Genomic DNA, 27,316 nt, shown 5'->3' with positions numbered 1-27,316 from the left:
GGAGCTGCGGTCCTTGGCCAAATATGTGGGTGCTTGCTGCCCACGTGTGCCACATCCTGGACCCTGTCAAGATGCCAACCGCAAAACTCAGTCGCGTAAAATTAGATCCCATGTGTAGATCGCCCTGAATTGTCCGAGAGGCTCTGGATGAGAACCTCCCTCTGCTATTTCTTACCAATAGGCATTGATCAAGTCGCTGAGGCATCAGGTTGAAGGTATGCCAGGAGCTCCTCCTGGACTTATGTCTTTCAGAAACAGGAATAATAATTTGAAAAGAAAGAGAAAAGATCATTCTGCGGTTCGTGTCGGAATACTTCCATGCAGAAGGCAAGCTGAGCTGTCATGGTTGACTTTCTAGGACGTCTCGGTGTCTAGAGACTCACCGAGACCGTGGTCGGTCAGCCTCGGTAAGGGGCGGGCACCCTTACGGTCACCTTCGGTCAGCGGAGTGGGGCCAATGGGACCGGCCGTCAAGGTGCCTTAGGCGCCGCCAATTGCATCATTCCGGCCGAGGAGCTTCGACTAAGCCGAGCCGCTGCTTGCGACAATTTCGCGTTTTGGTGCACAATTCGCTGCGAAAACACCTCCGACACTCCCGTATTGTCTTGATCCTCCTCCTTTTTCCCTCCGACATCTCATCGCATCTTCCTCACGGTTTGCTCGAGCCTTTGGTCGCGGTAAGTTGCGGCAATTTCCCCCGCCCTCCGACGATCGCAGGGCTTCCTCCGGCCTCTTATCGATAGCTCTCTCGGCTCGAAAACCCCCGCCATTGCTGACGTCCTCTCTCTACGCAGGATTGGAGACAAAGATGATTGTTTTGCGGCGAAGAGCACGACAACGATGATAATCCGAGCCGTCCAGAAGGCTCCCTTAGCCTGCCCTCGAGGCCTCAACCACACAAGCCTTCGCCGTCCACCATGGCTCCCCCAAAGCCCACGAGCTCCCATTCGCATCTTCCAGACGAGCGCCCCCTCGAGACGTGAACAACCGAAGAACCCCGCGACGACGAAGATCGCAGATGGCGTAGAGAAGGCGGCAGCGAAGCCTGCGCAGGCGAAGAAACCCGCCGCCGATCCTCTCGCTACACCAGAGAAGAATGCGCAGGAGCAGCGCAAGGCCGACTGGGCCATCATGAAGGAGATGTCGAGATACCTGTGGCCCAAGGACAGCCTGAGCACCAAGGTCAGAGTCGGACTTGCCGTCTCTCTACTGATTGGCGCCAAGGTGCTCAACGTCCAGGTGCCCTTCTACTTCAAGAGTATCGTCGACGCAATGAACATCGACTTCGGCGCCACCGGCGGTACCGCGGTGACCATTGCGGGGAGCATGATCCTGGCGTACGGAGCAACGAGGATAGGAGCCACCGTCTTTCAGGAACTGCGCAACGCGGTCTTTGCCTCGGTCGCCCAGAAGGCCATCCGCAAGGTTGCCTGCAACGTGTTCGACCATCTGCTGCGGCTGGACCTCAGCTTCCACCTGTCGAAGCAGACTGGTGGCTTGACGCGCGCGATCGACCGCGGAACCAAGGGCATCAGCTTCCTGCTCACGAGCATGGTCTTCCACATCATCCCGACGGCTCTGGAAATCTCAATGGTTTGCGGTATCCTGACATGGCAGTACGGCGCAAATTTCGCCGCCATCACGGTGCTCACAATGGTTGGATACACGGCTTTTACCATCTGGACGACGGCATGGAGAACCAAGTTCAGGAGACAGGCCAATGCCGCCGACAACAAGGCGTCTACGGTCGCCGTGGATTCTCTGATCAACTACGAGGCTGTCAAGTACTTCAACAACGAGAAATTCGAGGTCGCGAGATACGATCAGGCCCTTCAGGCATATGAGAAGAGCTCCATTAAGGTCGCCACGTCCTTGGCTCTCCTCAACAGCGGACAAAACATCATCTTCTCCTCGGCTCTGACTGCCATGATGTACCTTGCCGCAAACGGTGTCGCCCAGGGAAATCTGACCGTTGGTGACTTGGTCATGGTGAACCAGCTGGTCTTCCAGCTCTCAGTACCTCTCAACTTCCTTGGTTCCGTGTACCGTGAGCTGCGTCAGTCGCTTCTCGACATGGAGACGTTGTTCAACCTGCAGAAGGTCAACGTCTCTATCAAGGACGTCGCGGACGCCAAGCCCCTGGCCCTATCCAAGGGCGGCGAGATCAAATTCGAGAACGTCACGTTCGGCTACCACCCTGACCGACCTATCCTCCGCAACCTCTCCCTCACCATTCCTGCCGGAAAGAAGGTCGCCGTCGTCGGCCCTAGCGGCTGCGGCAAGTCTACCCTGCTCCGTCTTCTCTTCCGCTCCTACGATGTTCAATCGGGTCACATCTTCATCGACGACCAGGAAATTCGTCAGGTCCAAGTAGACTCTCTTCGCAGGTCCATCGGTGTCGTTCCCCAAGACACTCCCCTCTTCAACGACACCATCGAGCACAACATCCGATATGGCGACATGTCGGCGCCCCAAGAAAAGGTCATCGCCGCCGCCCAACGCGCGCGTATCCACGAGATCATCGAGCGCTTCCCCGACGGCTACCAGACAAAGGTCGGAGAGCGAGGCATGATGATCTCCGGCGGCGAGAAGCAGCGTCTGGCTGTGAGCAGGTTGCTGCTGAAGGATCCCCCCTTGCTCTTCTTCGACGAGGCGACGAGTGCTTTGGATACCCATACCGAGCAGGCGCTCATGCTCAACATCAACAGCATTCTCCGCGAGAAGTCGCGGACCAGCGTGTTTGTTGCGCACAGATTGCGTACCATCTTCGACGCGGACCTCATTATCGTGCTCAGGGAGGGCAGCGTGGCAGAGATGGGCACCCACAGGGAGCTGATTGACCGGGGCGGATTGTACGCTGAGCTTTGGAGTGGTAAGTGGCTCGCCAGTTCGGGATCGGCCGAGGTATTTGCTGACATTCTTCACAGCCCAGGAGACGTTGTTCAACGCGGACGGAGAACAAGTTGCGGAGGAGGATGCCACCAAGAAGCCACTCACGGGTCGCTGAGCATCTGGTGCTATGTTTTGTTAAATATCATTCACGGAAGGACATCTGAATGCGACTATTTCTTGTTTTCTGTCTGTCGAGCCATTAAACGGCTCTTGTCAGCCAATATGCGACGGCTCGCTTCGCATTACAGTTGATGAACCCAGATGCTCGTACGCGCACGTCTTGAATTGCTTGCCTTTTCTCCTAATTAAAGGAGTTCCTTATCAACTAACCATGACTGCCTGCCTGAGACGAGGGTGAGAGCGTATCCGATGGCAAGTCAGTCAGGCAAGAAACTTGTACTTAGACTCAAAGACTTGCCTTGAATCATTCGCAAAAGATCTTCCATACGACTGTCGAATCTGATCAAAAGCCCTCAGGGTTCGCCAAGCCCTTCCCTCGTCGAGGCGAAGCCAAGCCACGCTCCCGAGAAACCTTCTCAAACAGCCTCAATACCCCACCACGCGGTATCCAACGGCGACTATCTGCCCAGGCCTCTTATTTGCCCGCAGTTCAGGGCCGCATTGTCAAGGTAATACGGCATATGACAGTTGCCAGCTCATGTCGCTTGCGTTACCTCAAGTACGGTAGGCACAGGGCGGTCGCATTCAAAGCGGAAGGCTGGCTTCCCTCGCCAGCCAATGCCGGAAGGGCATATTGCTTATGAGCCCATAACATGCTCAAATTGCTCACTTTCTGTTTACAGGATACGGTACTAGGCTTGTTTTCTCTTCCTGGTTTCCGTGTCAATAGTGAGTGGGTTGCAAGTTACACGACTCTCAAGTAATGAGGTCCAAATGCTCAGAAGCATAAGAGCCATCCATACGGCCATGCACTCGCCAGACAACCGTCGTCCGGCACCAAGCCATCGCTTCGTCAACGGCCAGCCCAGCTCATTCCAATCTCTTCAACGACCGACTAGTTACTCGCGGTCGACAGTCAGAAGAAGCCCTCAAATACCGAGTCCTCGCCGAGTCTCCAAAACCCTTCCCGTTGACGCCCCGCACCCGAGCCGAGATGGACATGTCTCAACACCACACCGAGTCGATGGCCATGCCCATGGTCTTCCACACGGCAATGTCGACGAGTCTCTTCACCGAAGCCTGGACACCTCGTACTCCCGGCCAATACGCAGGAACCTGCCTCACCCTCATCTGCCTCACCATCCTCTTGCGTGCTCTCATCGCGTTCAAGCCTCGTCTCGAGTCGACTACATGGGGTGACGGGGAGGATATCGCGGAAAAGCTGATGGTTGGTGTCGATGACGAGGCTGGAAACGAAGGCCTAGGGGTGCAAGAGCCTTCTCCGAGACACCGACACCGCACGTCGCTGATGAGAGAAGGTCGAGTTAGGGTTGGAAGAGCGTTGTATGAGGTCGTGATTGCGTTGCTGGGCTATCTTCTGTAAGTGCCTATCTGCGCATGGCGAGATTCTCGTAGATTAATGCTAACGAATGCAGAATGCTGACGGTTATGAGCATGAATGTGGGATACTTTCTTTCTATTCTTCTGGGGGTTTTCCTCGGAACACTTGGTCTAGGTGGCATTGCGAGGGATACGACCTTTGACCATTGCTCATGACCAACTGCATACATAGTCAAACTACAGAATTGAAGTCATATGGGGACGTTGTATTCTTGGATTAAGATAATGCTTAATATCAATTGCATCTATGCTCTATGTAAGGGATAAAAGCCTTCGAAACGACGCTGTCCGAATGACGCCGAAACCCAAAGAAACAGCTCAGATCCATAACAATATTTCCTGCCGTCTCAGTAATCATACTCTATCATATTACGGGTGGCTTTGCCCATGCGCTTGAACTGACTCCTCAACGCCGAGTTATCAGCGCTGACGAGGGTGTTCACCCACTCCTCCTCCTTGGTCTCCTCGTTGTCGCACTTGACGCTCGCAGCCCCGAGCAGCGTAGGCTTCATATTATCGTAAATGGTCTCATACTGCTGCGCGCCCGAGACGAACCCCTCGTGGAAGATACCAATGTGCGTGAACTCGGCCCGGATGCCGTTGAACCAGTCCCAGGTCCTGCGGTGGAGGGGGTCGTGTGCGAACCTGTTCAGCCCCGCGACGTCGCGGAAGTAGTAGATGAACATGAGGGTGTTGTTGCGCTCGGCCTCGAGCGAGGACCACGAGGACATGTGGTACAGGCCGTACTCGTCGGCGCGGCGGTCGAGGTCGTCGTTCATCGTGGTGAAGTACTCGCCCAGCTGGCGGCCGCCGGGGGAGAGCATGCCGAGCGGGTGGTTGAAGCGGACGCCGAGGTGGAAGACGAGGACGGGGCGGCCGGCCGGGGTGGCGGGGATCGTGCCGGTGGCCGGGTCCGGGAATTGGGCTGATGTGCGGCCCCGGACGACGCCGTTCAGGTACGGGTTTGAGGATTTCGAGCGGGTGCCGGTTATTGTGGAGATGATTGAGTTGAGGGCGAGAGCGGAGCACGGGATGATGGCGTATTTTGTTGGTAGGACTAGGAAGAGGAGCGTCTGCATGATGGCGCCGATTGTGAAGAGGGTTGTGAGGGTGAAACCATCCTTGATGAGAAGCTGGTCGCGAAATCAGAAAAGTTCCAAGTAGATTCACCACGAAAAAGCTTACAGGAACGCTATTGATCTTTGGTAGGGTATATGGACTCGAGGTCGGCTTCAAGATGCCGCGGAATGTGTCCATTGGCGAAGACATCGTGTAAGTGGATTGTGTGATGCTGATGCTAGTAGATTATTCAAGTTGGTTGACGGGCGAAGTTTGTGTGTACCAGTGTTTGGATGTTTGACTTGTGCGTTCTGGTATGATAAACGTCGAAAAGGAAATGATGAACTGCCCAAAGCCTTTTATGCGATTCACTTGAAGCCACAATTAACCAAAGTCCCAGTTCATCGCCCGTCCGCAACAAGAGACAGCCCGCGGGCTTCGGACGGTCGGACGATCGGCTGGTTGACGCCCCGCGGCGCGGCGGGTGGACATGAACCTCTCAGCGTCCGGACAAATCGATGCGTAATCATCACTATTATCTAGCTGAACGCGTCGGTCCGAGTAAGCGAAAGCGCAAACGAGCTAGGCAGATACGAGTCTAGCTCATGGCATTCGTCAGTGATCCCACCACAACGGCTTCGAACTCTGGCATGACCAATGGCGACTACGGGAAAGTCTCATGATCCTTTGCGGGGCATTAGACGCGTGTGAAGGGAAACTAACGAGGCAGGCTGGGACAGATTGATGAACATTTCCTCCGAGGCGGCCTAATTCACCCTTGAAACCATGCGTGCCAGCCACGTATGCGCCTCACGAGTTGCCCATATTGGCCATTGACTCTCGCTCTCGTTTTCATTTGACCCGGTGCCGCGTTGACGAAAGGCTGGGCATGCACCCCTGTGAGCGTCAACGAGAGCAAAAAAAGTTGAGTGTTCACCTTCAGCAGCGAATAGAGGTAAACGATACGCATAGCAGTTATTTCTCACATATCACAAAGAACATCATGTGGCATTCAAATTCAATGGCAACACTCATTCATTTGGGCTCCATGTCCATCGGTTCATAGTGACGGTGTCGGACCCGCAAGATGGGCACATTACTCGGTGTCAATTCAACACCACAAAACCCAACATAGGTTCAACACATGAACAGCCGACATGTTCAGTGAATGCCTTTCTTACACGAATAGAGAGGTCTCTGATTCTCAATTGTTTAAGCGAGCGACCAAGCTAAGTTACATCCAATTCACCAAACGACAGAATTCCAGCGCAAAAACAAGCCACAGCCCCCAACCGGCGGCTGGTCTCGGTGTGGCATAGGGTATCATGAAGCCCCCCAACTGACAGACTCCAGACGCCCGCTTCCGAGTAGCTATACATATAAGAGAAGAAAACCACCAAATGACAGACCGCACCCACTTATCGGATCCAGCGTACCGATCCTTTCAACCACATCAAGCCGACTCATCGTCTCCCTTGGTAGCGTTGGCAACCTTGATCTGCTCGACATCCTCAGTTTGGCCGTCGAGAACCTGCATGCTCTTCTTCTCCTTGTTGTGGAGAACCATGATGACGAGAACCAATCCGAACTGGAGGATGTTGTTCACCATAACCCAGTACCAACCGAACTTGAACCTAGGTGCCTACGATCGTGTTAGAAAAAAGGTCACCGCTTCGTTATGGAGACTTGAACTCACCTGCGGAGTGGGGAAGGTCACAATGTTGAGACCAGCCAGCAGTGCCTGGCCGACAGCGTTCATAGAAGACACAACCACGGCACGTTCTTCAGCCGAACGGAAAGTCACTTCCGACGCCCAGGACATGAACAGGGGGTTGAGAGCACCGCCCAGTCCGGCGATGTAGAAAGCGAAGAACTTGAGACCCTCGGGGATATTCCAAGCCGCCATGCAAACAGCCCCGATAGTCATGAACCCGCAGATCCAGATCGACGGCAGCCACCTCTTCCCCGTAGCATCAGCCCAGTAACAACCCACGAGAGCGGCGACGATGGAGATGGCGGACTGGCCTGTGGGTAAGTTGTTGATCTGGCTGATGGAGTACTTGTCGTCGTGCGCCTTGAGATAGAGGTTGAACGGCTGGCCGTTCGTGATCATGGCCTGGTTGAAGACGTAGTACAAGGCCACGAATGCGTACCAGTGCCAGCTCTTGAAGACGTCGGTGATGGCCTTGCGGTCGAACTTGACCTTGGGCGCTTCCGATCCGCCTTCGGAGACGCGACGTCTGGCGAGGGCGATTTGGTCCTGTGTCAACAGCCACGAGGGATGCTTGGAGTCGGGGCGGGCGGGGAAGACCGTGAGACCGAGGATGGCGACGGGGAGAGTGATGCAACCGCAGACGATGAAGAGCCAACGCCAGCCGGCCAGTCCGTTCACGCCGTTGAGATTGGTGTAGCAGGCGGTTTGGAAGTATCCGGCAAACATGGTGCCCAACGGTCCCGCGATGTAGAACAAGCTGACGGTGGTGTTAGTATGGCATCGTTCACAGATGCTAGTGTGCTCGAGCCCACGACATACCTGAGTCGCCGAGAGATTTCAGTACTCTTGTACCAACATCCGATGCAGTAGATGACACTATGCAGACAGTAAGCCATGAGTTCGACGCGAGAAAAGTGTTACTGGTGCTTACCCTGGGTACGCAACGCACTCAAACACACCAGAGAAGAATCGAATGATGTAAACGTGCTTGACATCTTTGACGAATGCGGTGAGCAAGGTCAAGACGCCCCAGAGAACTTCGAAAGCCGGGATCAAGAGGTTCGGGCGGACTCGTGTGAGGATGATGTTGGACGGGATCATGGCGGCGCAGTAACCGGCCTGGAAGACACCCGTGGTGTATTGCAAGTCGTTGCCCTCCATGCCGATGTCTTCCTTCATCCCGCTGACGTACGCATTTTGGAAAGCTTGAAGGTCGAGAAACTATGAAGCAATAACGTCAGTAAATCTCATAGCAACTTCAGATTCAAGTCATTCAGATGGAAAGACTTACCTTGGTGAAGAATGTGAGGCAACCGAATGTCAGAATCCTGTTACCTGTTAGTCACTTGATCATAAACTGACTATCAGTACTTGCATAAAATCGAGCTTGAACAACAACGCCTTCTCTTCCTTTGACGTGCTCAGCTCATACCACCTCCAACTGTCGTACCATCGAGGGCTTCGAGCCGGCGGCTCGTTGTTGCTGGAAGCCAATGTCGTGCCAGCCATGATGTCTCGGTCTCCTACTAGGTATGTTCAAACAAGGGGTGAAACGAGGGACCTCTTCCAACTAACTCCGAAGTTGCTAGCGGTTGTGTCCTTTCCTTTGCAGTTGACGCAACTCCAATGCAGGTGGAGCTGATGGTTGAACAGGGAGGTTTCGACGTTGAGGAGGGCGGAGCAGAGAGTTGGGTGCTGCTGCTGCACTTCATGGAACGGGGGCAGAATGAGGAGTGGTGGCGTGATTTAATATTATACTTGTGCTCCTCTTCCCCAAGAAGCAGTCCCTCGGCTATTCACAGCCGGATTGACGTCGAGATGCCCAGGTCTACGTGTCGGGGCATGGTGTTGCGACGCTGAGAGGCGAGAACGAGATAGGCATCGCCGGGCGACGGTCGTTGCACAGAACAACTCACGAGGGCTTTCGTCCTTGGCCTGCTCCACCCAGTAGTCCAGTCCACCCCAGGGGTTTGCCGGCTGAGATACTAGAGATAAGAGGGGTATTATGCAGTGACGGGATGATTGGGGTAAGCGTTGGGAGCCGGCAAGGATCAGACGAAGCTAAAAGGTGGAGCTCCAAGTGTCAATAACATGCCGTATCTCTGAATCCCTTCATTATCCGTCCTCGCCTCCACCCAAGTCGAGATCCGCTGGGTTTGCGGGGTACAGCGGAGATCTCGCCGCAGCCCTTGTTGAGACCCTGTTTGTGACGGCCGGGTGAGGTTTACGAATGCGGCAAAGCTGATCTGCTTTCCGTAGATTTGCCTTGTTTTACGGCTGTCGTGTGTCAACTACTCCGCGTGGAGCATTGTCCTCTTTGTGTGATCATCCTCAGTTACTCCAGTAATTTTGACAGTCCACGTCGAGAATGCGGCAGCACCACTGTTAGATACGAAAATGATGCGCAAGTCATGTATGCTCAGAGAAAGGGAGCAGTTGGTTTGAAGCCTTCGGGTGGAAGATGGCATTGATGTTGGTCTCATGCAGAAGCTGGAAATTGTCATTAATCGCTCTGATAACTGTGTAAGCTATTAAGGTAATTATCCAATTTCATTACTTCAGTATCTCTACCGTAGCATAAGTTGTGTTACAAGCGCTCTTGACAAACACGACCGAGATGGACCATGCCATACCAAAGTTTACCCAACACTCACCAACGACCGAGGCCTTGGACTACGTCGACCTCGTAGAACTCGATCTTGCCAGCTTTGATAATTCCGCAACCCGAGAAAAGCTCGCTGAGCAACTTCTCGATGCCGTAATCAATGATGGCTTCTTCGCGCTTTCCAATCATGGTATCCCGGAAGACGTCTACTCCTCACAAGTCGACCTTGCTCATGCAGTCCTGTCAATCCCAGACGAGGAAAAGAAGCAATACGAAACACCACCACACGAAGATGCTCGCGGCCGATATGTGGGGTTCAAACCTGCCGGTGGCTCAAGCAGCAAAGCCTGCTCCCACAAAACCCTCGACCACTACAATGTTCCAGCCTGGGATCTAGAGATTCGAAAGCACCCGCCGCTTTTGCAACCGTATCTCAACCAAGTTTCAACATTCATGGAACTCATTCGACAGAAAGTACTCAGTAAGCTACTGACGCTGGTCTCACTGGTTCTCGAAGTCCCGGAAGAGCGCATCATCTCCACACATGCACCGGAATTGGAGACTACCGATTACCTTCGATACGTTCTTTACAACCCTCGACCAGCCAACGATAGCCAACAATATCGGGACCTGTATCTTGCAGGACACACCGACTTGGGATCGTTCACGTTTCTGTTCTCCCAGCCCGTCTCGTCGCTGCAAATTCGAACACTGGCCGGCGATTGGAAATGGGTGCCGTACCTCCCAGGCCGCCTCATCGTTAACGTGGGCGAAGCTTTGGAGTTGATGATGGGTGGTCTTTTCAGAGCGACTGTTCACCGTGCTGTTAAGCCGCCGGCCGATCAGGAGAGGGCGAAGAGGATCGGTGTGATGTATTTCGCCCGGCCGAGTAACGGGCAGAGATTGGAGCCGATTGATAGCCCCCTGCTCCGCAGAATGGGCATTGACAAACCGTTGGATGTCAAGGTCTATACAATGGCTGACTATCCTTATGCGAGAAAACATGGGTGTAAGAGACTAGACTTTGACCAAGGCAAGCCCAGGAGGCAGAGGCTTCAAGACATGCAGACCGACTATGTAGATAAACAACCTGCTCAAGAGCCAGGCATCACAACTTAAAAGAAAGTTCCCAAGTCCTAAGTTTCAACATGTTTAATGGCACGTACAGTTTCGGGACTGTTTGTTTGTGTCATCGTTGCTTTCCTCCACCTCGATCCACTACAATTGCTAGTCAATCTTGAGACCAACCTCGCCGTACCCACTCACGATCCACCACAGGATCGTCGTCAACATCAAGCAATGCGCCGATGGTTTAGTGGTAAAATTCTCCGTTGCCATCAAGCAGTGTCGGGGAGCCGGGGGTTCGATTCCCCCTCGGCGCAATCTTTTCTTTTTAGTCGCTGAATATATGCGAAGCGTCGCATGACTTCAAGGATGGGCTGGCTGGCCTGGCTTTTAAGAGTGATCTATTGAACATGATGAGGAACCTTTATTAGAAGTGTTTGTCCTACTAATAGTTCTACTAATAAGTTGTTATATGGTTTTGCTGTTATTATCTCTTTAAGGAAAAGAGACGTGTGCGCATTATAAATATGGATAACGGAAACATGATAAAGAGATTGGCGCTATCACTTCTTATTATTGCAGTGGGCAACCCTTACGTTTCATTAATCATATGGGACACGCTGAAGTATCAGATACTAATTCTTGGCGTCTCTCTTCTTGCAAGCATCCGAGAAGAAGTCAAGACCGGCCTCCTTCCGAACGGCTCCGTACATGGAGCTACTATCGAGCGGCCTCTCTGGCTCAATTTGCCTCGCCGCTTCCATATGCCTAAGAGCAGCCTCACTAGTCTCCAGTCGCGTGCCCGCGTCCTTAGCACAGGTAAGCGCGTGCCTCAGATCCTTCATCGCAAGCGCAACATCAAACCCGGCCTTCCCGTCCGGAGGCGGCGCGTAGGCTCCCGATGTGATCCGCTTGCTGTAGCTTTCCAGCACGGGACCAAACATGTCGGTGATCATGTTTTCTAGTATGTCCGAGCCCAGACCTGTCTTCTCGGCGAAGACGTGGGCCTCTGACAACACCTCCATGAAAGAGACGACGACGATGTTTCCGGCGATCTTGAGTAAACTCGACTTTGTTACATCGGTTCCCATGGGAATGATGGAGCGACCCATGACGCCGGTGAGATACGGGGCGATGGCTGATGTTGCGGATTCGGGGCCAGCTGTGACGAAGATGAGCTTTCCGGCTGCTGCCATGGCAGCGGCGCCGAATACGGGGGCTGTTCGAATCTCAGTCCATGTTCGCCATATTATGTCGGTAATATTCTGCGAGCTCACCTGCAACAAACTGGCCGCCAGCGTCCGTGATTTGTTTCGAGACCGCGGCGGAGGTCTCTGGGTGGACTGTTGAGCAGTCGACATAGATCTTGTTCGTGATGTCGCCCGACTTGATGATCTCGCTCGCAGTCTCCTGGAGAACAGCATCATTGCTGACCTAGAGAGGGCATCAGAAATCGGCAGATTGAGTATCACGATCACGCCTACTTACACAAGAGAAGATGATGTTTGACTTCTTGGCCACTTCACAAACCGTCTCGGCGGGAATGGCACCAAGCTCTTTCAACGCTTCACCCCGGGACAGTGTCCGGTTCGTGTACACCAGAGCAGGAGCTCCGGATGACGCAAGGAACTGCTGCAAGTTCTTGGACATGCCAATGCCCATCGAGCCGAGGCCGACCCAGCCGACTTGTGTTGCCGCCATGATGTTGCTGGAATAGCGACGAACTAGGTATGGGTGAGAGGATTTGACCGCGATGAAGTGGTGAAGTCTGAAAGAGAGTCGCATTTCCCTCAGAATCAGCGCCGAAGGCGTGCGAGACACCACCCATTCATACCTGGACATTTGTTGCCGATTCCGGCGTTGGACCCCGAAATCACCGGAGGACGCCTCCGAAGGAGCCGGGGGCTGGTCCCTGCAGATCTTGCCGGCAGACGGCTCGCCGCTTGTGGATGCCACCGTCAACCCCAAAGTGTGCTCCACGTGGGGAAGAACACCATCTTTTGAGCTCCACGTCGCGACGATATCCGCGGGCGATGATCGAGTCGTGAATGAGTGAATGACATGATAACGATGGGGCTCAAGCGCGGACAGCTTACCGCGTTCTGGTTTCGCAGAGTTTATTAACCTGCCAGTCTACCTACCAGCTTGAAACTCTGCCCCGGACATCAAAGCCGTACCTTGTTGCATACGTCATTCGCCATCCATTATTCCCATTATTCACCCATTGACATAAGCTGCCCAAAATGAGCTTCGGAAAGCTGTACTGGTACCCCAAGGCGCCTCGCGCTACGCAGTGCCTCTACATTGCCGAGTACAACAAGTGAGTTGGCCCCAGGATAGCAAAACCGTCACGAAAAATCTAACAAGAAACCTTGATAGGCTTGACATCGAGTTCGTCGAGGCATGGCCGATTAAGGTCGACCCGAGCAAGGGTGGAGTTGGCGAAGAATATCTCTCGAAGTTCCCTCCCGGAAAGGTGCCCGCTCTGGAGCGTCCGAATGGCTTCACCTTGTTCGAGTGCATCCCGGTTGCCATCTATCGTGAGTCTCGAAGCGCATGAGATTCAACAAGATCACCGTCTAATTGTGGGACAGTCGCGAAGCAAGATGCCAACACCAAGCTCCTGGGCTCAACACTTGAAGAGGAGGCGACGATTCTGAAGTTTGTCACCAGTGTCTCCCGACATCCCGACCACTCGTGCTAACGCATCATCCCTAGGTGGGCATCTTTTGCCAACAGCGAGCTTCTGCCCCCCATCATGGCGTGGATCAACCCAGTCAAGAGCAAAGAGCCAGCGTCACCCGAGGTGCTTGCCGCGGCCGAGAAGAACAGCGAGGGCATGGTCAGCGTGGTGGAGAAGGCATTGACAGGAAAGAAGTTCCTCGTCGGCGACCAGCTGACGATAGCTGATCTTTTCGTCGTGGCCGCAATCGCAAGAGGATACCAATTCGTGAGTCCTGTCCTCCAAGTCTTGCCTCGGCTTCCAGCTTCCACCGGGAAAGCAAGGGACCGATGTCGGTGCTCGACAGTTCTTGCTAACGATTTCTTTCCACAGGTGTTTGCCAAGAAGTGGACGGAAGCACACCCCGCCATCCACGACTGGTACTGGCGAATCAAGAGCGACGATATCTGGAAGAAGATTGATGGAGAGCCGTATGTATTGGACGTTGTGGGAGGAAAGCCGATCTGAAGGTGGACAAAATCGGGAAACACTGAAATTGGGCGCCGGCGGCAGCGGGGTCTTCTCCGCGATAAGAGCGGGGCCGGTTATCGAGCCCCGAAATCTTATTTATGAAGCATCTCATTGGTTCAAATTGACGGGAGCATCCGTGCGTGACTTATCTAATCATTTTTGTCCACTCACGTGGGTGGACAAGCTTAGCCCGATTGGGACTCGCCTATCTTATCGGTCTCCACCGTCCACTCGGTACGTACCGCGAGCCCGGTCTTGTCCCGGAGGACACCCCTGATCTTCCTCCTCCTCCCCCAGACTTTGGCGACATGGTGATGCATCTTTCCTCATTCTTCGTCCTGGCCGTGGTGCTGTTTTCTCGCTTTCATCATGGATGAGACCTTGCCTCGACCGTTCAAGTGCGTGACGTGCAAGAAGGGCTTCACGCGTCAGGTAAGGATGCCAAGCCCCCCATTGACGCGTCAACTGTCCATTACCGTACGACTTACACCAGCACGTGCGTCATCTGTAGGAGAATCTCAAGCGGCATGTCAACACACGTATGCTGAAGTCTCAAATGTTGGCCCATATTCAGTTACTGATTCTTCACAAGATCACAAAGGAAGAAATGCCCCCGTCTTTCCCTGCTCACAGTGCAACGCCAAGTTCGCGCGAAGGTCAGCATGTGCCCCAGGAGATGGAACCGGCGCTCCATCCGATTTGGCTGGAGAAGCCATTTGTGTACGATATTGATCTGATTATAGCGACTTGAGGAAACGACATGTTGAGAACTGCCACATCTCAACAGCCTCTTCACCACCCAAAGCAGCTCCTCCACCCTCCATGACACCGGCCGTCGGAGACTCTCCCAGCACAGCAGCATGGCTCGATGTCTTATTGACACATCCAACACAACCCCAAACCGACATGCTTGAGCCAATGCACCAGATAAGCCAGACCTATGATCACACATCCCCAGCGTAAGTTCAGACACCGCCGGCCCCCACAGCGCATCAGGGTATGGCTTAGTTGTTGACGTTCGGCCCGCAGGATGTCAAGCGAGATTCGATGTGTCGAGAGCTTTTTCGAAGGATTTCATCGGAACTTTCCCGTTATCCATGAGGGCTCTTTCCATATCGTATCGACCCAAGTGCCACTCCTGAACGTCATCACTTGCATAGGCAGTCTGTACTGCGAATCAACCATAGACGAAGCAGCCCGCAAAGCTGTCTTTGAGTCAACACTGTCTTCGTTGCAGCAATATGTCAGTCATCAGATCCTTGTTTTGGGTGACAGTCTAACACGGAAAGGAGCACAGGTCGAGCAAAATCGTTCACGGTATCAGGAAACATGGGTCCTGCAGACATTCCTACTCCTCGAGTTCCTCGGTATCTACGGCGGCAATGACACCAGCTTTCTTAAAGCCCAGAGGGTACACCGCGATCTCATCGATGCCATACGACTCCTACAAATGTCCCAGGACAGCTCCATCGAATCCCTTTCGATGAACTCCGGCGAGGACAGCGGCTACGGCGAAGAAGGCGACGAGGACGATCTCCAAGAGCCTGTCAGCGCCGAAGCTCTTAATGAACAATGGCAGGACTTCATACGAAAGGAGAGTCGGAAGCGATGCGTCTATATGCTTTACCTGCTGGACTCTCAGCTTGCGATACTCTGTAACCTGCGGCCGATGTTGTCTTCCCTTGAAATCAAGTACGACCTTCCATGCTGCGAAGATATATGGCTAGCGCGTTCGGATCGAGAATGGTTTGAAAAGAAACGACAGCGTTTCAAGTCTTTCGACGAGCCCGACGATCAGGCTTACGCGCATGAGACTCCGCCTAGTCAGGGTTTCTTCTACGAAGCATCTCAGACTCTGCTGCACGCCAACCGCAACGATGATGGTGGGAGGGGCTCGGGCGACGGCAAACAGAAGCCCAAGAAATTGAGGCTACTATGGGCGTCGCCGTTTGCGGCTGTCATTCTGGTGACGCAGCTACAGATGATGGCGAGAGAACTGACGCATGCCAGTTGCTTGCTCGAGAGACCCAAGGCGCAACGCCGTGCGCTTTCCATATTGACAGACAAACAGCATGCGCAAATCTCTCAAGCACTCAATGGTATTGCAGAGTTGGTGCCGCGAAACCAGAAACCCGTGTTCAGCTTCTTCGACTTTGGTCGGATGGATGTTCTGCCAGACAGCCACGAGGACCAGACACCGCTTTGGCACACGTTCTGGATTCTTTGGTACTACACCTCTATCACGCTTTCACACCCGGACTCTTTGCTTGTTAGCGGAGTTGTCGAGTCGAATCTTCCGTTGGCAATTGCAAGTAAGTACCGGAAGTCCGCAACACGTCAAACTCAGTGCACTGCTGACGCATCGACAGCGGCTGGTCACTTGGCAACGCCAAGAAGCAAGGACAAGCGAGACATCTATGAAGATCGCGACGTGTTCCGAATAGTAGGTTCCCTCTTCTTGCTCCATCCCTCGGCGTTTCTTCAAATATCCACAAGAGTCCTGACAATACCACAGCTGAACGACTTGGAATCGGCCCTCGACCTCCTGAACCCGATCAAATCAACCGCTCCCCCCGCTCTCGAAAACCCCTTCATAACTCTCCTCGGTTTCAAGATCTGCCTCGTAGGATGGCGCCTAGTCCGACTGACAATGCCGGCCGCTCAGCGTGGGAACGGCTGCAACGGCAGCGGAGGCATGGGATTGGGCAACAGCGGCCGTTCCAACCCGAGTCGATTTGTTTTGGACGCCATCATGGCCTGCGTTGGCACAGGCGGCGACGACGATGCGGAGAACGCGGCGGCGGCGCTGGCCATGTTGGATAGGCCGGTCGATCTCGCGCGGAGTGAGGTCCGGTTTCTCGAGTGGATCGTCGCCAATTTCAATAAGCGGACGACTTGGCCTGTTGGGAGCTGGGTTGCGGCTGTCATGCATGAGAGTTTAGCTAAGGCGAGGGATGCTTATGTGGCGCCTATGAGTGAATGATTAAGATTGATGTTTGATGAAGTCATACGCATCTGGTTTACTGAGTGAGGGCACCCGCTCGACGTCAGCTCAAATTGTTGTGCGGATGAAAACACCAGATTGACAGCGGGCAGTTATGTTTGAGGCGAGCTGATTGACACTGCTGTGCTGACACCTTCGTTGTATACTGTCTGAATCCACTCCATCGAGAGAAATTATCCTATTTTCTGTATGTTTTGCTTGTTGAACAAACGACCTGAAGATTGAGTCCGGGAGGAAATGACGGCTATGGTCAAATAAACGAAAGGGTGAACATTGATCGCTATGGGGAGAGATTGCCATCTTTGAAACATTGTAATGGAAGCAATTGTTCTCATCTAACATGATCATGCGTCAGAGACATCTCACGTTCAACCAGACGAGTTTAACTGTGGCGTGGGTTAAATTTCAACAAAAGATGGTTCATTGTGACTATGAAAAACGCCAATTCCAAAAGTGTACAAGAGATTCTGCCCAGGGGGCAACGAAACAATTCGATCTAAGTCGACTTGACAGTGGGAAGACTGTACTGAAGACGAGGCACGTTGTCAAACTTTCCAAGACTCTTGTGGCCCTCAGGATCGGGGTACTCTCCCTATGAGACTCGTTAGCACACGTCATACTTGAGGTTTCTGCACGGCTTGAGACTTACATCAAAGGGGTCCTGGTGCTTGCCCTCCTCGCGAGGACGGTCCATGTCGAAGTCATATCGCTTCCAACCTGCTCAAGTTAGTTACTTGCTCCAAGGCACAAGAAAGGCTATCCACGACAACGGTTCGTCAAGGACAACACGGGCCAGACTCACCATGCTTGCGAGCGTCGAGGTAGTCGGCCATGCAAAAGACCCGATCATCCATCGGCTTGTCGGTGCCCATCTTCTTCAGAAGAGGAGAGTTCTCGATGGGTACAAGCTCACGGTCGTCGGCTGGACGGGCGAAGTAAATGACGCCGATGCGGCGAAGGTGGCGCTGGTCCTCGGGCGGCGTGCTCACGCGGTGGATGGTGGCCTTGAAAAGTCCGCCTGTCAGACGCTCGAGAGCCTCGCCGAAGTTGACGACGATGCCATGGGGTTGGTCTGCACCTCGTGGTTAGAACGAAAATATAAGGTTCGGAATGGTGGGCATTTACGCTTGACGTATCTGTAGCGACCGGTGTGGTGGCAGAGAACTTGCAGGGCGGCAACGGGCTGGGAGAAGAGGAAGGTCCAGGTTCCCCCTATTCAAATCAGTCAGTTATTGGGATAGCATATCGTTAAGAGGGGGGTTCTTACAATCAGTGTGTCCGGCTAGGAAGATTTGACGGTATTTCTCGCTCTCCTCCTTTGTACGAGGCTCGCACATCATCTGTGTCCAGTCAGTTGTCAAAGCTCGTCACAGCAGGAGCGTTATGATACGTACGTATCGGAGGTATTCCGTCTTAGATCCACCAGGGGCATGGGTGGACAGCACGGCTTCCTCCAGGACCTCGAGGATATCGGCCACGATCTTCAACAACTTAACCAGGATATTCGTTCGGATGTAGCTCATGACCTCGTATGACTCCTCCATAAAGGGACGGATGATCTCGGGATGGTCGCGCTTCTTGGGGTCGTGGACCAGCATGTTGTAGTGGTCAAGAGCTTTGGGGAAGCCACCCTTGTGTCCGAGAGGGCCAGCAGGCTTGTAGCCGGCGTAGAGACCGCGGGCATCCTCTTCAGGCGTGACTATGGCACTCGTAAGCATGAATGTCGACGCATATCTTTGCAGCTTGTTCTTCTCACCTTCATAAGGGGCCTTTTCTTCAGGCTTCAACGTCATAGCCGCATTGGCAATGCGCATCTGGCGATAGTAGGTCTCGTCGGAGATGCCATGGTTGGTGAGAGTGAGGAAACCATAGCCGGTGGCAGCTTCGTACAGGTCCTTGGCGAGTTGCTTGCGGCCCTCGGGGTCGTCGAACTTGGCAAGATCGATGTTGACGAGATCGACGTAGTCCACTGCCGGTGCATCCTGTTGTCAGTTCCACTCGTGCATATGTTGGCGGGTAAGATGCACTCACAGTCTTCCTTGGTTGGGGGAGGCGGTGTGTAAGGGGGAAGCTGGTTGATGTCGGCCACCATCTTGGGCAAAGCGTATGAAGTGAGTCTGGGCTGGGTATTAAAAGCAAAGTATGCTTTTTTTGACGTGAATCCAAGGTCGTTTTGTTGCTTTTGGAAACTGGTTGATTGATTGATGTGGTATTCAATCGTTCTGAAGTTTTGAATCGGTCGATAAAACTCAGGTTGATATATGGTGAAGTCTGTCCTATGATTGTCTGCAACTAGGGATCTTTTGACAAAGAGTTTCATCAACAGTCGTTGGAGCACAATGAGCGAAGTGGCACGCTGCTCCGCGAAAACGTCCACAACCACCCTCCAAGTCCTCAATGCATAGACTCACGTGGAGCTTGTGGCGGTTTCTGTTACCCTTGCTCCTCGACTATCTTGCTCTCAAACATGTGGATTCCGTGTGCCGTGACGATGTGGAATTGTCGCGGTAGCTCCGCGCAGCGTGAGGTGGAGTGTGTGGACGTGGAGCTCCTCTTCCCCGCGCTCAACTAGAGGAGCTCCTCCTGGGGTAAAGTACACCAATGCGAAGCTTATCCACGCGATTCATTGGCGAGGGGAGAATCGGGAGTCGTCCGGCAAACTGCTATCGGAAAATAGACTGGAGCTAATATTTGCTTAGCCGTCAGCGAATCGGCGAGTTGGCCGCTGCGGCACCTGCTTCTACGGCCTGTCTCCTGTCCACACGTCGTTGTTGGAAGACGTTGGCAATGTACTACAACGATTGTGTCGGGCACGTTCTTGAGAAGAGATGGGTATTACTTTGCGCATCTGACGCTTGGCTCCGTCTGATGAAAACACCTATGTTCATCATCTGACTCGACACCGTGTTTCTCCTTGTCACCCTGCAAACGTGAGGACTGTCGGTAGTGCTGAGTTCCAAAGCTATCCTTCCTTAGCAATTGGAATGTGTACTAGAGCATGAAAGATGCGTTACGCATTGTTACGCTGCCAGATTGCCCAAGATTGGGGGCTTAGATGATGAGTGATGGGAACCCAACTTCACAAATGGTGTTACGAGGACCGAGATAACTAGATTTTGGCAAAGACAAGCAATCCTAAAACATACAGCAATCGAAAGTCTTATCTAAATCTTTCTCTTCAACTGAAAACATTCGACGGCAATAGATCACTGGCCTACTTGAGATGCTCAGTGTTCGACGCGATACTGTCCTCCAAAGAAATCCAACCAGGCCTTCCAATTCTCCGCAGCAACGACTCAGCCCGGGCGATGGGCTTGACCGTGACAGGGTATTCCTCTCCGTAGAATTTATCGGCAAACTTTCTATCCGGATTCTGTTTTCTCATAATGTCGAGGATCAGATCCCAGTTCATCGGAAACGCAAACGCAAAGATGCGCTCGCCCTTGACGTCGGGAAGAATAGCGGCTGCAAGATGCAAAGCGGCGTCATCTTGAACATCGACGAAGTAGTCTATGGAGTATTGTGAGCACCTGGCTTTAGAGTTGAGCCTATCCACAGCATGAAAGATGGCTTACGCGGCAAATGCCAAAGCTCTCCCAAGCTCTTGCCCTCGAAGAGATCAGTGACCAGTCCAAAAGAAGAAGTTCCTCCGGCGTTGACGGGGTCGATGCTCCTGCCGAAGTTGAAGTCGGGGACGACTGAGCGCAGTCCTTGATTAGTCGTGTGGCATGTAAAATAAAGGACAATGATTTACGGCCTTACTCGAGTTCACCACAATATCAGGACGTCGCGAGGCGTTGTCCTTGTAGTACTTCCAGATAGCCTGCTCTTGCTCCATCTTGCTGGCGCCATAAATGGCTCCACCGTGCTCGATGCCCCAAGGAGGAGGAGCCCACGCAAGCTCCTTGGCGTCGTGGCCGTATGTGTTCTCATCGACAGTTTGGCCCTTGAGAGCGAAGAAGTTCTCTTTCTTCAATGGCATGAGTGTTGATGCTGACGAGGTGAGGATGAATCGCCTCATATTGGGCTCCTTGTAAGCGGCCTCAATGGCAACCATGCCGCATTTGACAGCTCCACCAATGACCTCGGCCGGGTCACCATTGAAGTCAATGACGGTGGCGGTGTGAACAAATGCTGCGGCATCTGAGGCATGTGAGAAATCAATACACCTCTTTGGGAGAGCTACAGACCAGTTCGCCTCTACGAAAGACCCGGCACTCACCTTTGATAGCTTCGTCGTAGGCGCCATCAGCTTGCATATCAGGGACAATATGCAGCTCGAATTTTCCCTTCCCATAAGCCTTCTCGAAGTGAGGTACTAGCCAAGCACTCTTTTTCGGATTACGGACCGTGCCGCGAACGACATAACCGGCTTGGATGAACTGGTCGGCAATGTGAGAAGCGATGTATCCGTTGGCCCCAGTGATGACGACAATCGAACCCTCTGGAATCGCAGGGTTCTCTATAAGTGCCATTTTTGCGTGTTATTGACAAGATTTGCGACGTTATGGGTGTGTCTGTGTGGTTGATGCGAGATCGGATGGCAAGTCGACACCACTAAACGGCTGATCAGCGAGATTGCAATAGTGTTGGAAGTCAATTGAAGACTATTAGCTCACAATCTCACGGGACTTTCAATCTGTTTTATATTTTCATCCGAACCACAAAAGCTGTCTAGAAACTCGACATCTGAGTGTGTGGAGGCTACCGGCCTACAGCCGTTCACGATGTCCGTGTTGTGGGTCGGCGACTCGGAGTCGACGGGATGCCGCCGAAACTCAAAGCGGAGACAGGTGGGTTTTGCCCGTCCCTGAAATGGGGCCGCTGCCGGGAAGCGATAGACCTAAAGCCATGATTCACCACGAATCGCGCAGATCATTTGAGGAGTGTTTCTTAGAATGCGGTCAGACTCCGGCTGGGACGGCTCGTCAGTCTGCCCGGTCTGTTCACCCCGGCAGAAAAACACGGGAATTGAGGGTTTCATATGCATGTTTATGTGCTTGCCCGCGCCTGATTTCCACGAGTTTGCGCGGAGACGATAGGTGTCTTAGTAAGAAACCGTGAACCTTCCGATCCTTATGGAGCTAATATGTCATTGAATTGCGAAAGTTACGCCGAGTCCGACTGGACTCCTTGTTCGTGCGCCTTGAACAGCTCGCTGATCTAGCCCAAGACCGTTACACATTAGAACGGCACATCATGGCAATGGAAATTTGTCTGTCTTCGCAGACCTGAGTCGAAGGAGACAGGCCTTCCCATCTTTCATGATTCTCGAGGCCTTTTACGTAGTTATCCATGTTAGGGTCTATAGATATTAATGCAGAAGTCGGGTTTCATTTTCTATGCCAGCTAATGTTAACGAGTTGGCGTGCTTCCTTCTTCTTTCCTAAAGAATACCTTCAATCACGACAACCTCGTACAAGTCCAAAGTTGGAAGCATGATCTCCCCATCCTTCACCTCGAGAGTCTCGTCCTTTTTAAGCGCCTGCGCCGCGATATTGTGTCCAGAAGCGGTGATCTGGATCTTCCCGCCGACAATGGGTAGATGCGAACCGAAGTTCTGCTTCCGTGCACCGGACATGTTAACAAGATGCACTACCATCTTGTTCCCATTTCGATTCAGAGTAACCTCCACTTGTTCGGCGACGTGGATAGAAAGTGGTTCTTGAACGCCGCCCTCGTCCCTTAGAATTCCAGAGTAGAAGTCCCTGAAGACACCAAGACCGAGTTCACGATACCCTCGACCCACAGTGAATGGAATGGCGATGCCCTTGCCGCTGCCGAATGTTGCTGTTCCGTAGCCACGTTGTTCTACTTGAACGTTCCCGTACGCTTTCTCAGGGGGCGAGAACGGTGCGTGGGCGAGCATGTTATAGCCACCCTGTGAGTCATTCTTCCAATCGAATGAGTGATAAACGCCGTAAAGAGGGACGATAGGTCCGTTATAAACGTGCGAATCTTTGCTTGTCTGCGGGGGCGCGAAATAAGTCGACCACAGACGTTCTCTGTTGCCGTCCTTTTCGACTTGGCGTTCGAAGGGGAGAGACTTGAGCTGAGCTGAGCCGGTCTCGTCAATTCCTGTTGATGCAGTTGTAATCAGGTGACCGCCTGCAAATACCCAGTCATCCAAAGCCTTTGCCTCAGCCGATGTAAGCTTGCCGAGATTAGGAGCGACGATGGCCTTATATCGAGTCAACTCTCCACTTTCAGCCATCGCTAAAAGATGCTCCTGTGAGACGACATCGAAGGGAACATGAAGCTCTTGCATGGCTGAGTAGAGACCCCGGTATTCTGATAAAGCCTCTTCGAACTGGGTGCCAGTCATCTGAGCTCGATCAGGCTTCACAAGACTTGTCTTCGCGCAGGGTCGCAGGCCGTCGTAAATGTCGCTCCATTTTTTGTGAAATCTTGTGATCTCTCCCGCAATGTCGAGGCACAGGTACGGAATCTTGCCCGGAGTACCCATCATGTAGGTCGAAGGGTAACCTCCACGAGAGATACACTGAAGCAAGTATTGAGCAAAATGAGCCGGCTCTTCACTTGCTATCCGGTATGGCATGTCCATGAAGCATGTCGAGTTCACCAGGACGGGAACGTTCGGTCGGTACGACATCCAAGAGCTCACCATTTCCGTCGTCGCATGGTGCCAAAGCTCTCGGCCAACGGCATTATTGGCCTCATGAAACATGATATCTGCTGTCTTTCCAAGAATGAGACAGGCATCTGGAAGTCTGTTGGAGATAAAGACGCGGATCCGAGCAGTGAGCTCGTCGATAACTTCTCGGCTGAATCTGAGCCACTCAGCGTAGTTCGGATCTTTCGGTCCCTTAGGAAGCTCGAGTCCTCCAGAGAAGGCGAGCCAGCCTTTTTGACAGCTGTCACAATGGCAGACTCCGTGATAGCGTTTGTAATAGTCTTCCTCGTTCATCGAAGTCCAGTTGATGAAGAAGCCGTCCACCGGATACCGCTTGATCACTTCCTCCAAAATGTCGAAGATTCGCTCTTGGTAGTAGCCACCCGAGGGGCAAACTGAGAAGAGGTCCCCGGTATGCCCTTGTCGATTGCCCGTCGGAGAGATGAAGCACCATTCTGGATGCTCTGCTGCAACTTCCGCTGAGACCTTTGAAAAGTCCATTCGGGCCAGGAGCCGGAGGCCCCTCGAGCGAGCGGCTGTCAGGGCGTCTTGGATGAGATCTCCGCTTTCTCGTTGAGACAATAACACATTCTTGGAGTGAAATGCCAACTCCGTGGGATACTGCGCCTGAATTCCTCCTATTCCAATCAACCAGGCGTTTGCTCCATGATCCTGAATGTAGTTCGCCACGTCATCCACACTCATGTCCGCATCGATCTCGCGGAGATTCGTCTGGAGCATGCTGAAGGGCTTGCGCCACCATTGTGCGGAGCTGGAAGACGCCAAAACACTTGGATCACCCATCTTTGAGTCTTTAGATACGAAACAAAAAAGGTTTATGAGGAGTATCAATGGATATATTTGCTTGATGTTGTGTGAAGATTGCTTCATAGCAACCCAGCCCTTCTCAGTGAAGCATTCTGCTCTATATAAGCAATCGCCCGCGTATTGTCATTCAAGGGCGATCAAAGAGGTCAGATATGGCGATGTCAGCAGCTTGCATTTCACGATATTGCCTTAGCCCAATTGGGTCATCGCTTGGCGTTTGGTTGTTGACAGTTGGCTCACATTGTGGTAGCCGAGGGGCCGAGTGAGCCCGAGATCTAGTAGCCGGTCGTCGCTGTTCCGATCTAAGGTCAGAAAGGGGCGGGCCCCATGAACAAGGCCTTCGCTTCGTAAGTTTCCTAAAAAAAAAAAAGGGGGGGGGGAGGCAGAAAGTATCACAAAATACATGGCAATGGATCTCGAAGGCGACAAGTTCCTTTCCGTCAACCCGGTACACGTATGGATGCAGCATGCTTGAGAGTCTTTTCATCGAGAATCTCTCAAACTAACTAACTAGAACACTTCTTTTTTATATGGAGACATATGTAGAATTCGGCACATGTGCAGGTTCAAGGCTCATACAACGGCAGGCAGAACAGCCTTTCACTTGCGAGATGCGCATGTTTATGTCCAATGTCAACTATATCTCGTCGGACCGACTAAACCCCCCAGTATTATGCAATTCTTCTGTTGGGAAAGAGTGATCATTGTGCTAAAGCCAACATTCCAGGCAATCCGTTTCCTATTTAAATGATAGTAGATCGGGATCGAAGCAAATAACAGAAACAGACTTCAAGATTACAATCTCCCAACGTTCACACGCATTCAAAAGGCCAAGTTCCCCATACCCCTTCTCCTGTGCATCTACTTGGTCATATGGAGAAGATCAGACTCTTTGTTGCCATCTCACTCTCCACCATCAGGCAGCAAACTTTCAGACCCTGCGAAAGGGTATGATAAGCACGTTGTAACTAGCCAGTTTGGCAGCTAGACTTACAGCTTGTGTTGTTCCATGAGTAAGCCATTGACTTCATTCACGGCTTTGTCAAATCCGTTACGCTTCTCAAAGTCCCGATACTCTTGCGTTCCTTTCCGGAGGTAGATGCTGTCAACTGCGGTTTCATCCAGTCCCTTGGCTTTGGCAGCGGCAATCATCCTCTCAAGCTCAGCTGCAGCTTTCTCGCGTTTGAAGCCTGCGTTACGAGGATACCAAAACTTCCGTTCTCGTGTTGGCTTGTACTCAGGCAGGGATTCTCTGCCAAGGTTTCGAAGGATGACTTGTTCAAGTAGGCTCTTCATTGTGGTTCGTCAGTTTTAAGCTATTGCGGTTTGCAGTCAAGCATTCAACTTACATAGTCCCCGTCCGGACGGTTTAAGTTGTAGGGGCTGTGCAAAGATACGTGAGGGTTACTGATGACACGAGCGTAGTGGAGGTAGTTTGGACTAGCCGTGTGCGGTAGAAGCCCATGAAGCAAGATCACATCACCCTTCTTTGCGACAACCGTTGAGAACTCGTTGCAGCCCCCGACGTGAGCACAGTTCTGACCATTAATGGGCGGGTCCAAGCCCTCGGGGTGTTCATAGAGACATTTCATAACACCTGATAAGCGTCAGATAACTGCCAGTGCAAGAGGTGGGATCCCAAATCTCATATTACCTTTAAGGCCATCTTCGCAGACGCAAGTACCTCCACCTCGTTCAGGAATATCAGTGAAGACGTGGATGACTGTTAAAGCGTTTCCTGATGAGTCTAGAAACATCCGATACCAGTCATCATCCGTGTGCCAACCCCTCTGCTCCCGTGGATCAAACGAGCCCTTTTGCTTCGCCTTCTCCTCTGAGCCAAAGTTGATGATGAAAGCGTCGCCATAGTAACGCTCGCGGACAGGATCGATGCGATCCTCACCACCACAGATTTCGACAATCTTATTCCACGCTTCTGGTGCGAACTCTTCGGCTGGAACTTCGCGATGCCTCGGAAGGTGCAAGTAGTCGGTGTGCCAGGTTGACTTGTCATGTTCATCATAATCAACTCTGGCCCAGAGGTCTTGCATCCACTTGTCGATGTATTCTTGTTTGATTGCCCCTGGAACGCGAAGCCATCCCTTCGTCAGGAAATGTTCTTGCTCCTCGGGGGTGAGATGTTGGTACTTCATGATGATGAGAATCTTCAGAATAATGGTGCCGATTTTGACTGCTAGACAATGGGTGGCACAATATTGTGATCCGCCAGGGGTATTTTGGCGAGTTCAAGTGCTTCTTATGGGCCGTTATGGCGAGTGGTATCTCTCCCGTCGGCTACTTGGCCCAGTTCGACCGCAAAGAGCACAGCAAAATACTACATCTCAGTGATTTTCTTCTCATCAGTCTGAATAAACGTCATTGGCTCTCGTTGATGTTATTGAGTGTTGAAAAGCCGGCCAGTCATCAGGTTTGCCGTGCTGAGATCACTTGCCTTAGTGATGACCGAGGGTAATCCCTCTCCAGTGCCGCGCTGTCAAAATTGGAAAGCGGGACTGAGGAATCCTTCGTGGAGAACAATCGCAACAAGTTGCCGACAAACCTGGTGATTTCTATGGGTATGACGCGTTACTTGAACCGCAGATGAGGGGAAATTCGCGGAAAAGACTCCCGCACGCCAAGATCCCGGCTATCAAAAAGCTGCCGGTTACCAGAATGGAAAACAGAAAACTCCCGTTGTCTCACCCCGGCCCGAAAGCCTTTGGTCTCTTTCTATTACCACAGAAAGCCAAGCTCAACTTGTTTCCTATCACATCTTTCTACTTACCGGCGCATAAACATGA

The 27,316-nt window shown here is 52.5% G+C and overlaps 10 protein-coding genes across 10 annotated transcripts; 4 read left to right on the top strand and 6 right to left on the bottom strand.

Annotated features, from left to right (window-relative positions):
- Nucleotides 1–840: 840 nt before the first annotated feature.
- On the top strand, nt 841–3,007 carry CkaCkLH20_08266 (uncharacterized protein; the record flags this gene model as incomplete). The annotated part of the gene is made up of 2 exons (XM_038890981.1): nt 841–2,872; nt 2,928–3,007. 2 exons carry the CDS (start codon nt 841–843, stop codon nt 3,005–3,007), a joined length of 2,112 nt encoding a protein of 703 aa, XP_038743744.1.
- A 999-nt stretch (nt 3,008–4,006) lies between these two features.
- Nucleotides 4,007–4,569, top strand: CkaCkLH20_08265 (copper transporter; the record flags this gene model as incomplete). The annotated part of the gene is made up of 2 exons (XM_038890980.1): nt 4,007–4,392; nt 4,449–4,569. 2 exons carry the CDS (start codon nt 4,007–4,009, stop codon nt 4,567–4,569), a joined length of 507 nt encoding a protein of 168 aa, XP_038743743.1.
- A 191-nt stretch (nt 4,570–4,760) lies between these two features.
- CkaCkLH20_08264 (uncharacterized protein) lies at nt 4,761–5,682 on the bottom strand (the record flags this gene model as incomplete). The annotated part of the gene is made up of 2 exons (XM_038890979.1): nt 4,761–5,546; nt 5,599–5,682. 2 exons carry the CDS (start codon nt 5,680–5,682, stop codon nt 4,761–4,763), a joined length of 870 nt encoding a protein of 289 aa, XP_038743742.1.
- Nucleotides 5,683–6,925: 1,243 nt separating this feature from the next.
- CkaCkLH20_08263 (uncharacterized protein) lies at nt 6,926–8,695 on the bottom strand (the record flags this gene model as incomplete). Its single annotated transcript, XM_038890978.1, has 6 exons — nt 6,926–7,114; nt 7,169–7,943; nt 8,006–8,062; nt 8,118–8,407; nt 8,478–8,514; nt 8,637–8,695. The coding sequence occupies 6 exons, from the start codon at nt 8,693–8,695 to the stop codon at nt 6,926–6,928; spliced, it is 1,407 nt and encodes a 468-aa protein (XP_038743741.1).
- A 1,108-nt stretch (nt 8,696–9,803) lies between these two features.
- On the top strand, nt 9,804–10,910 carry CkaCkLH20_08262 (uncharacterized protein; the record flags this gene model as incomplete). Its single annotated transcript, XM_038890977.1, has 1 exon — nt 9,804–10,910. The coding sequence occupies one exon, from the start codon at nt 9,804–9,806 to the stop codon at nt 10,908–10,910; it is 1,107 nt and encodes a 368-aa protein (XP_038743740.1).
- Nucleotides 10,911–11,491: 581 nt separating this feature from the next.
- CkaCkLH20_08261 (uncharacterized protein) lies at nt 11,492–12,557 on the bottom strand (the record flags this gene model as incomplete). The annotated part of the gene is made up of 3 exons (XM_038890976.1): nt 11,492–12,075; nt 12,134–12,290; nt 12,345–12,557. The coding sequence occupies 3 exons, from the start codon at nt 12,555–12,557 to the stop codon at nt 11,492–11,494; spliced, it is 954 nt and encodes a 317-aa protein (XP_038743739.1).
- A 542-nt stretch (nt 12,558–13,099) lies between these two features.
- CkaCkLH20_08260 (early growth response protein 1 (egr-1)) lies at nt 13,100–17,032 on the top strand (the record flags this gene model as incomplete). Its single annotated transcript, XM_038890975.1, has 9 exons — nt 13,100–13,176; nt 13,236–13,396; nt 13,451–13,517; nt 13,575–13,806; nt 13,912–14,009; nt 15,214–15,292; nt 15,347–16,361; nt 16,419–16,492; nt 16,565–17,032. The coding sequence occupies 9 exons, from the start codon at nt 13,100–13,102 to the stop codon at nt 17,030–17,032; spliced, it is 2,271 nt and encodes a 756-aa protein (XP_038743738.1).
- Nucleotides 17,033–17,549: 517 nt separating this feature from the next.
- CkaCkLH20_08259 (uncharacterized protein) lies at nt 17,550–19,145 on the bottom strand (the record flags this gene model as incomplete). The annotated part of the gene is made up of 8 exons (XM_038890974.1): nt 17,550–17,645; nt 17,703–17,770; nt 17,856–18,125; nt 18,179–18,265; nt 18,321–18,393; nt 18,448–18,752; nt 18,810–19,022; nt 19,085–19,145. 8 exons carry the CDS (start codon nt 19,143–19,145, stop codon nt 17,550–17,552), a joined length of 1,173 nt encoding a protein of 390 aa, XP_038743737.1.
- Nucleotides 19,146–20,267: 1,122 nt separating this feature from the next.
- Nucleotides 20,268–21,528, bottom strand: CkaCkLH20_08258 (uncharacterized protein; the record flags this gene model as incomplete). The annotated part of the gene is made up of 4 exons (XM_038890973.1): nt 20,268–20,563; nt 20,629–20,751; nt 20,816–21,196; nt 21,276–21,528. 4 exons carry the CDS (start codon nt 21,526–21,528, stop codon nt 20,268–20,270), a joined length of 1,053 nt encoding a protein of 350 aa, XP_038743736.1.
- Nucleotides 21,529–22,439: 911 nt separating this feature from the next.
- Nucleotides 22,440–26,668, bottom strand: CkaCkLH20_08257 (uncharacterized protein; the record flags this gene model as incomplete). Its single annotated transcript, XM_038890972.1, has 4 exons — nt 22,440–24,459; nt 25,510–25,805; nt 25,865–26,112; nt 26,170–26,668. The coding sequence occupies 4 exons, from the start codon at nt 26,666–26,668 to the stop codon at nt 22,440–22,442; spliced, it is 3,063 nt and encodes a 1,020-aa protein (XP_038743735.1).
- Nucleotides 26,669–27,316: the final 648 nt, after the last annotated feature.

The sequence above is a fragment of the Colletotrichum karsti genome (genome assembly GCF_011947395.1).
Source record: "Colletotrichum karsti strain CkLH20 chromosome Unknown Scaffold27, whole genome shotgun sequence".
Classification (NCBI taxonomy): Eukaryota; Fungi; Ascomycota; class Sordariomycetes; order Glomerellales; family Glomerellaceae; genus Colletotrichum; species Colletotrichum karsti.
The sequence above is the reverse complement of the archived record's forward strand: the minus strand, read 5'-3'. Positions and strand labels throughout refer to the sequence as shown.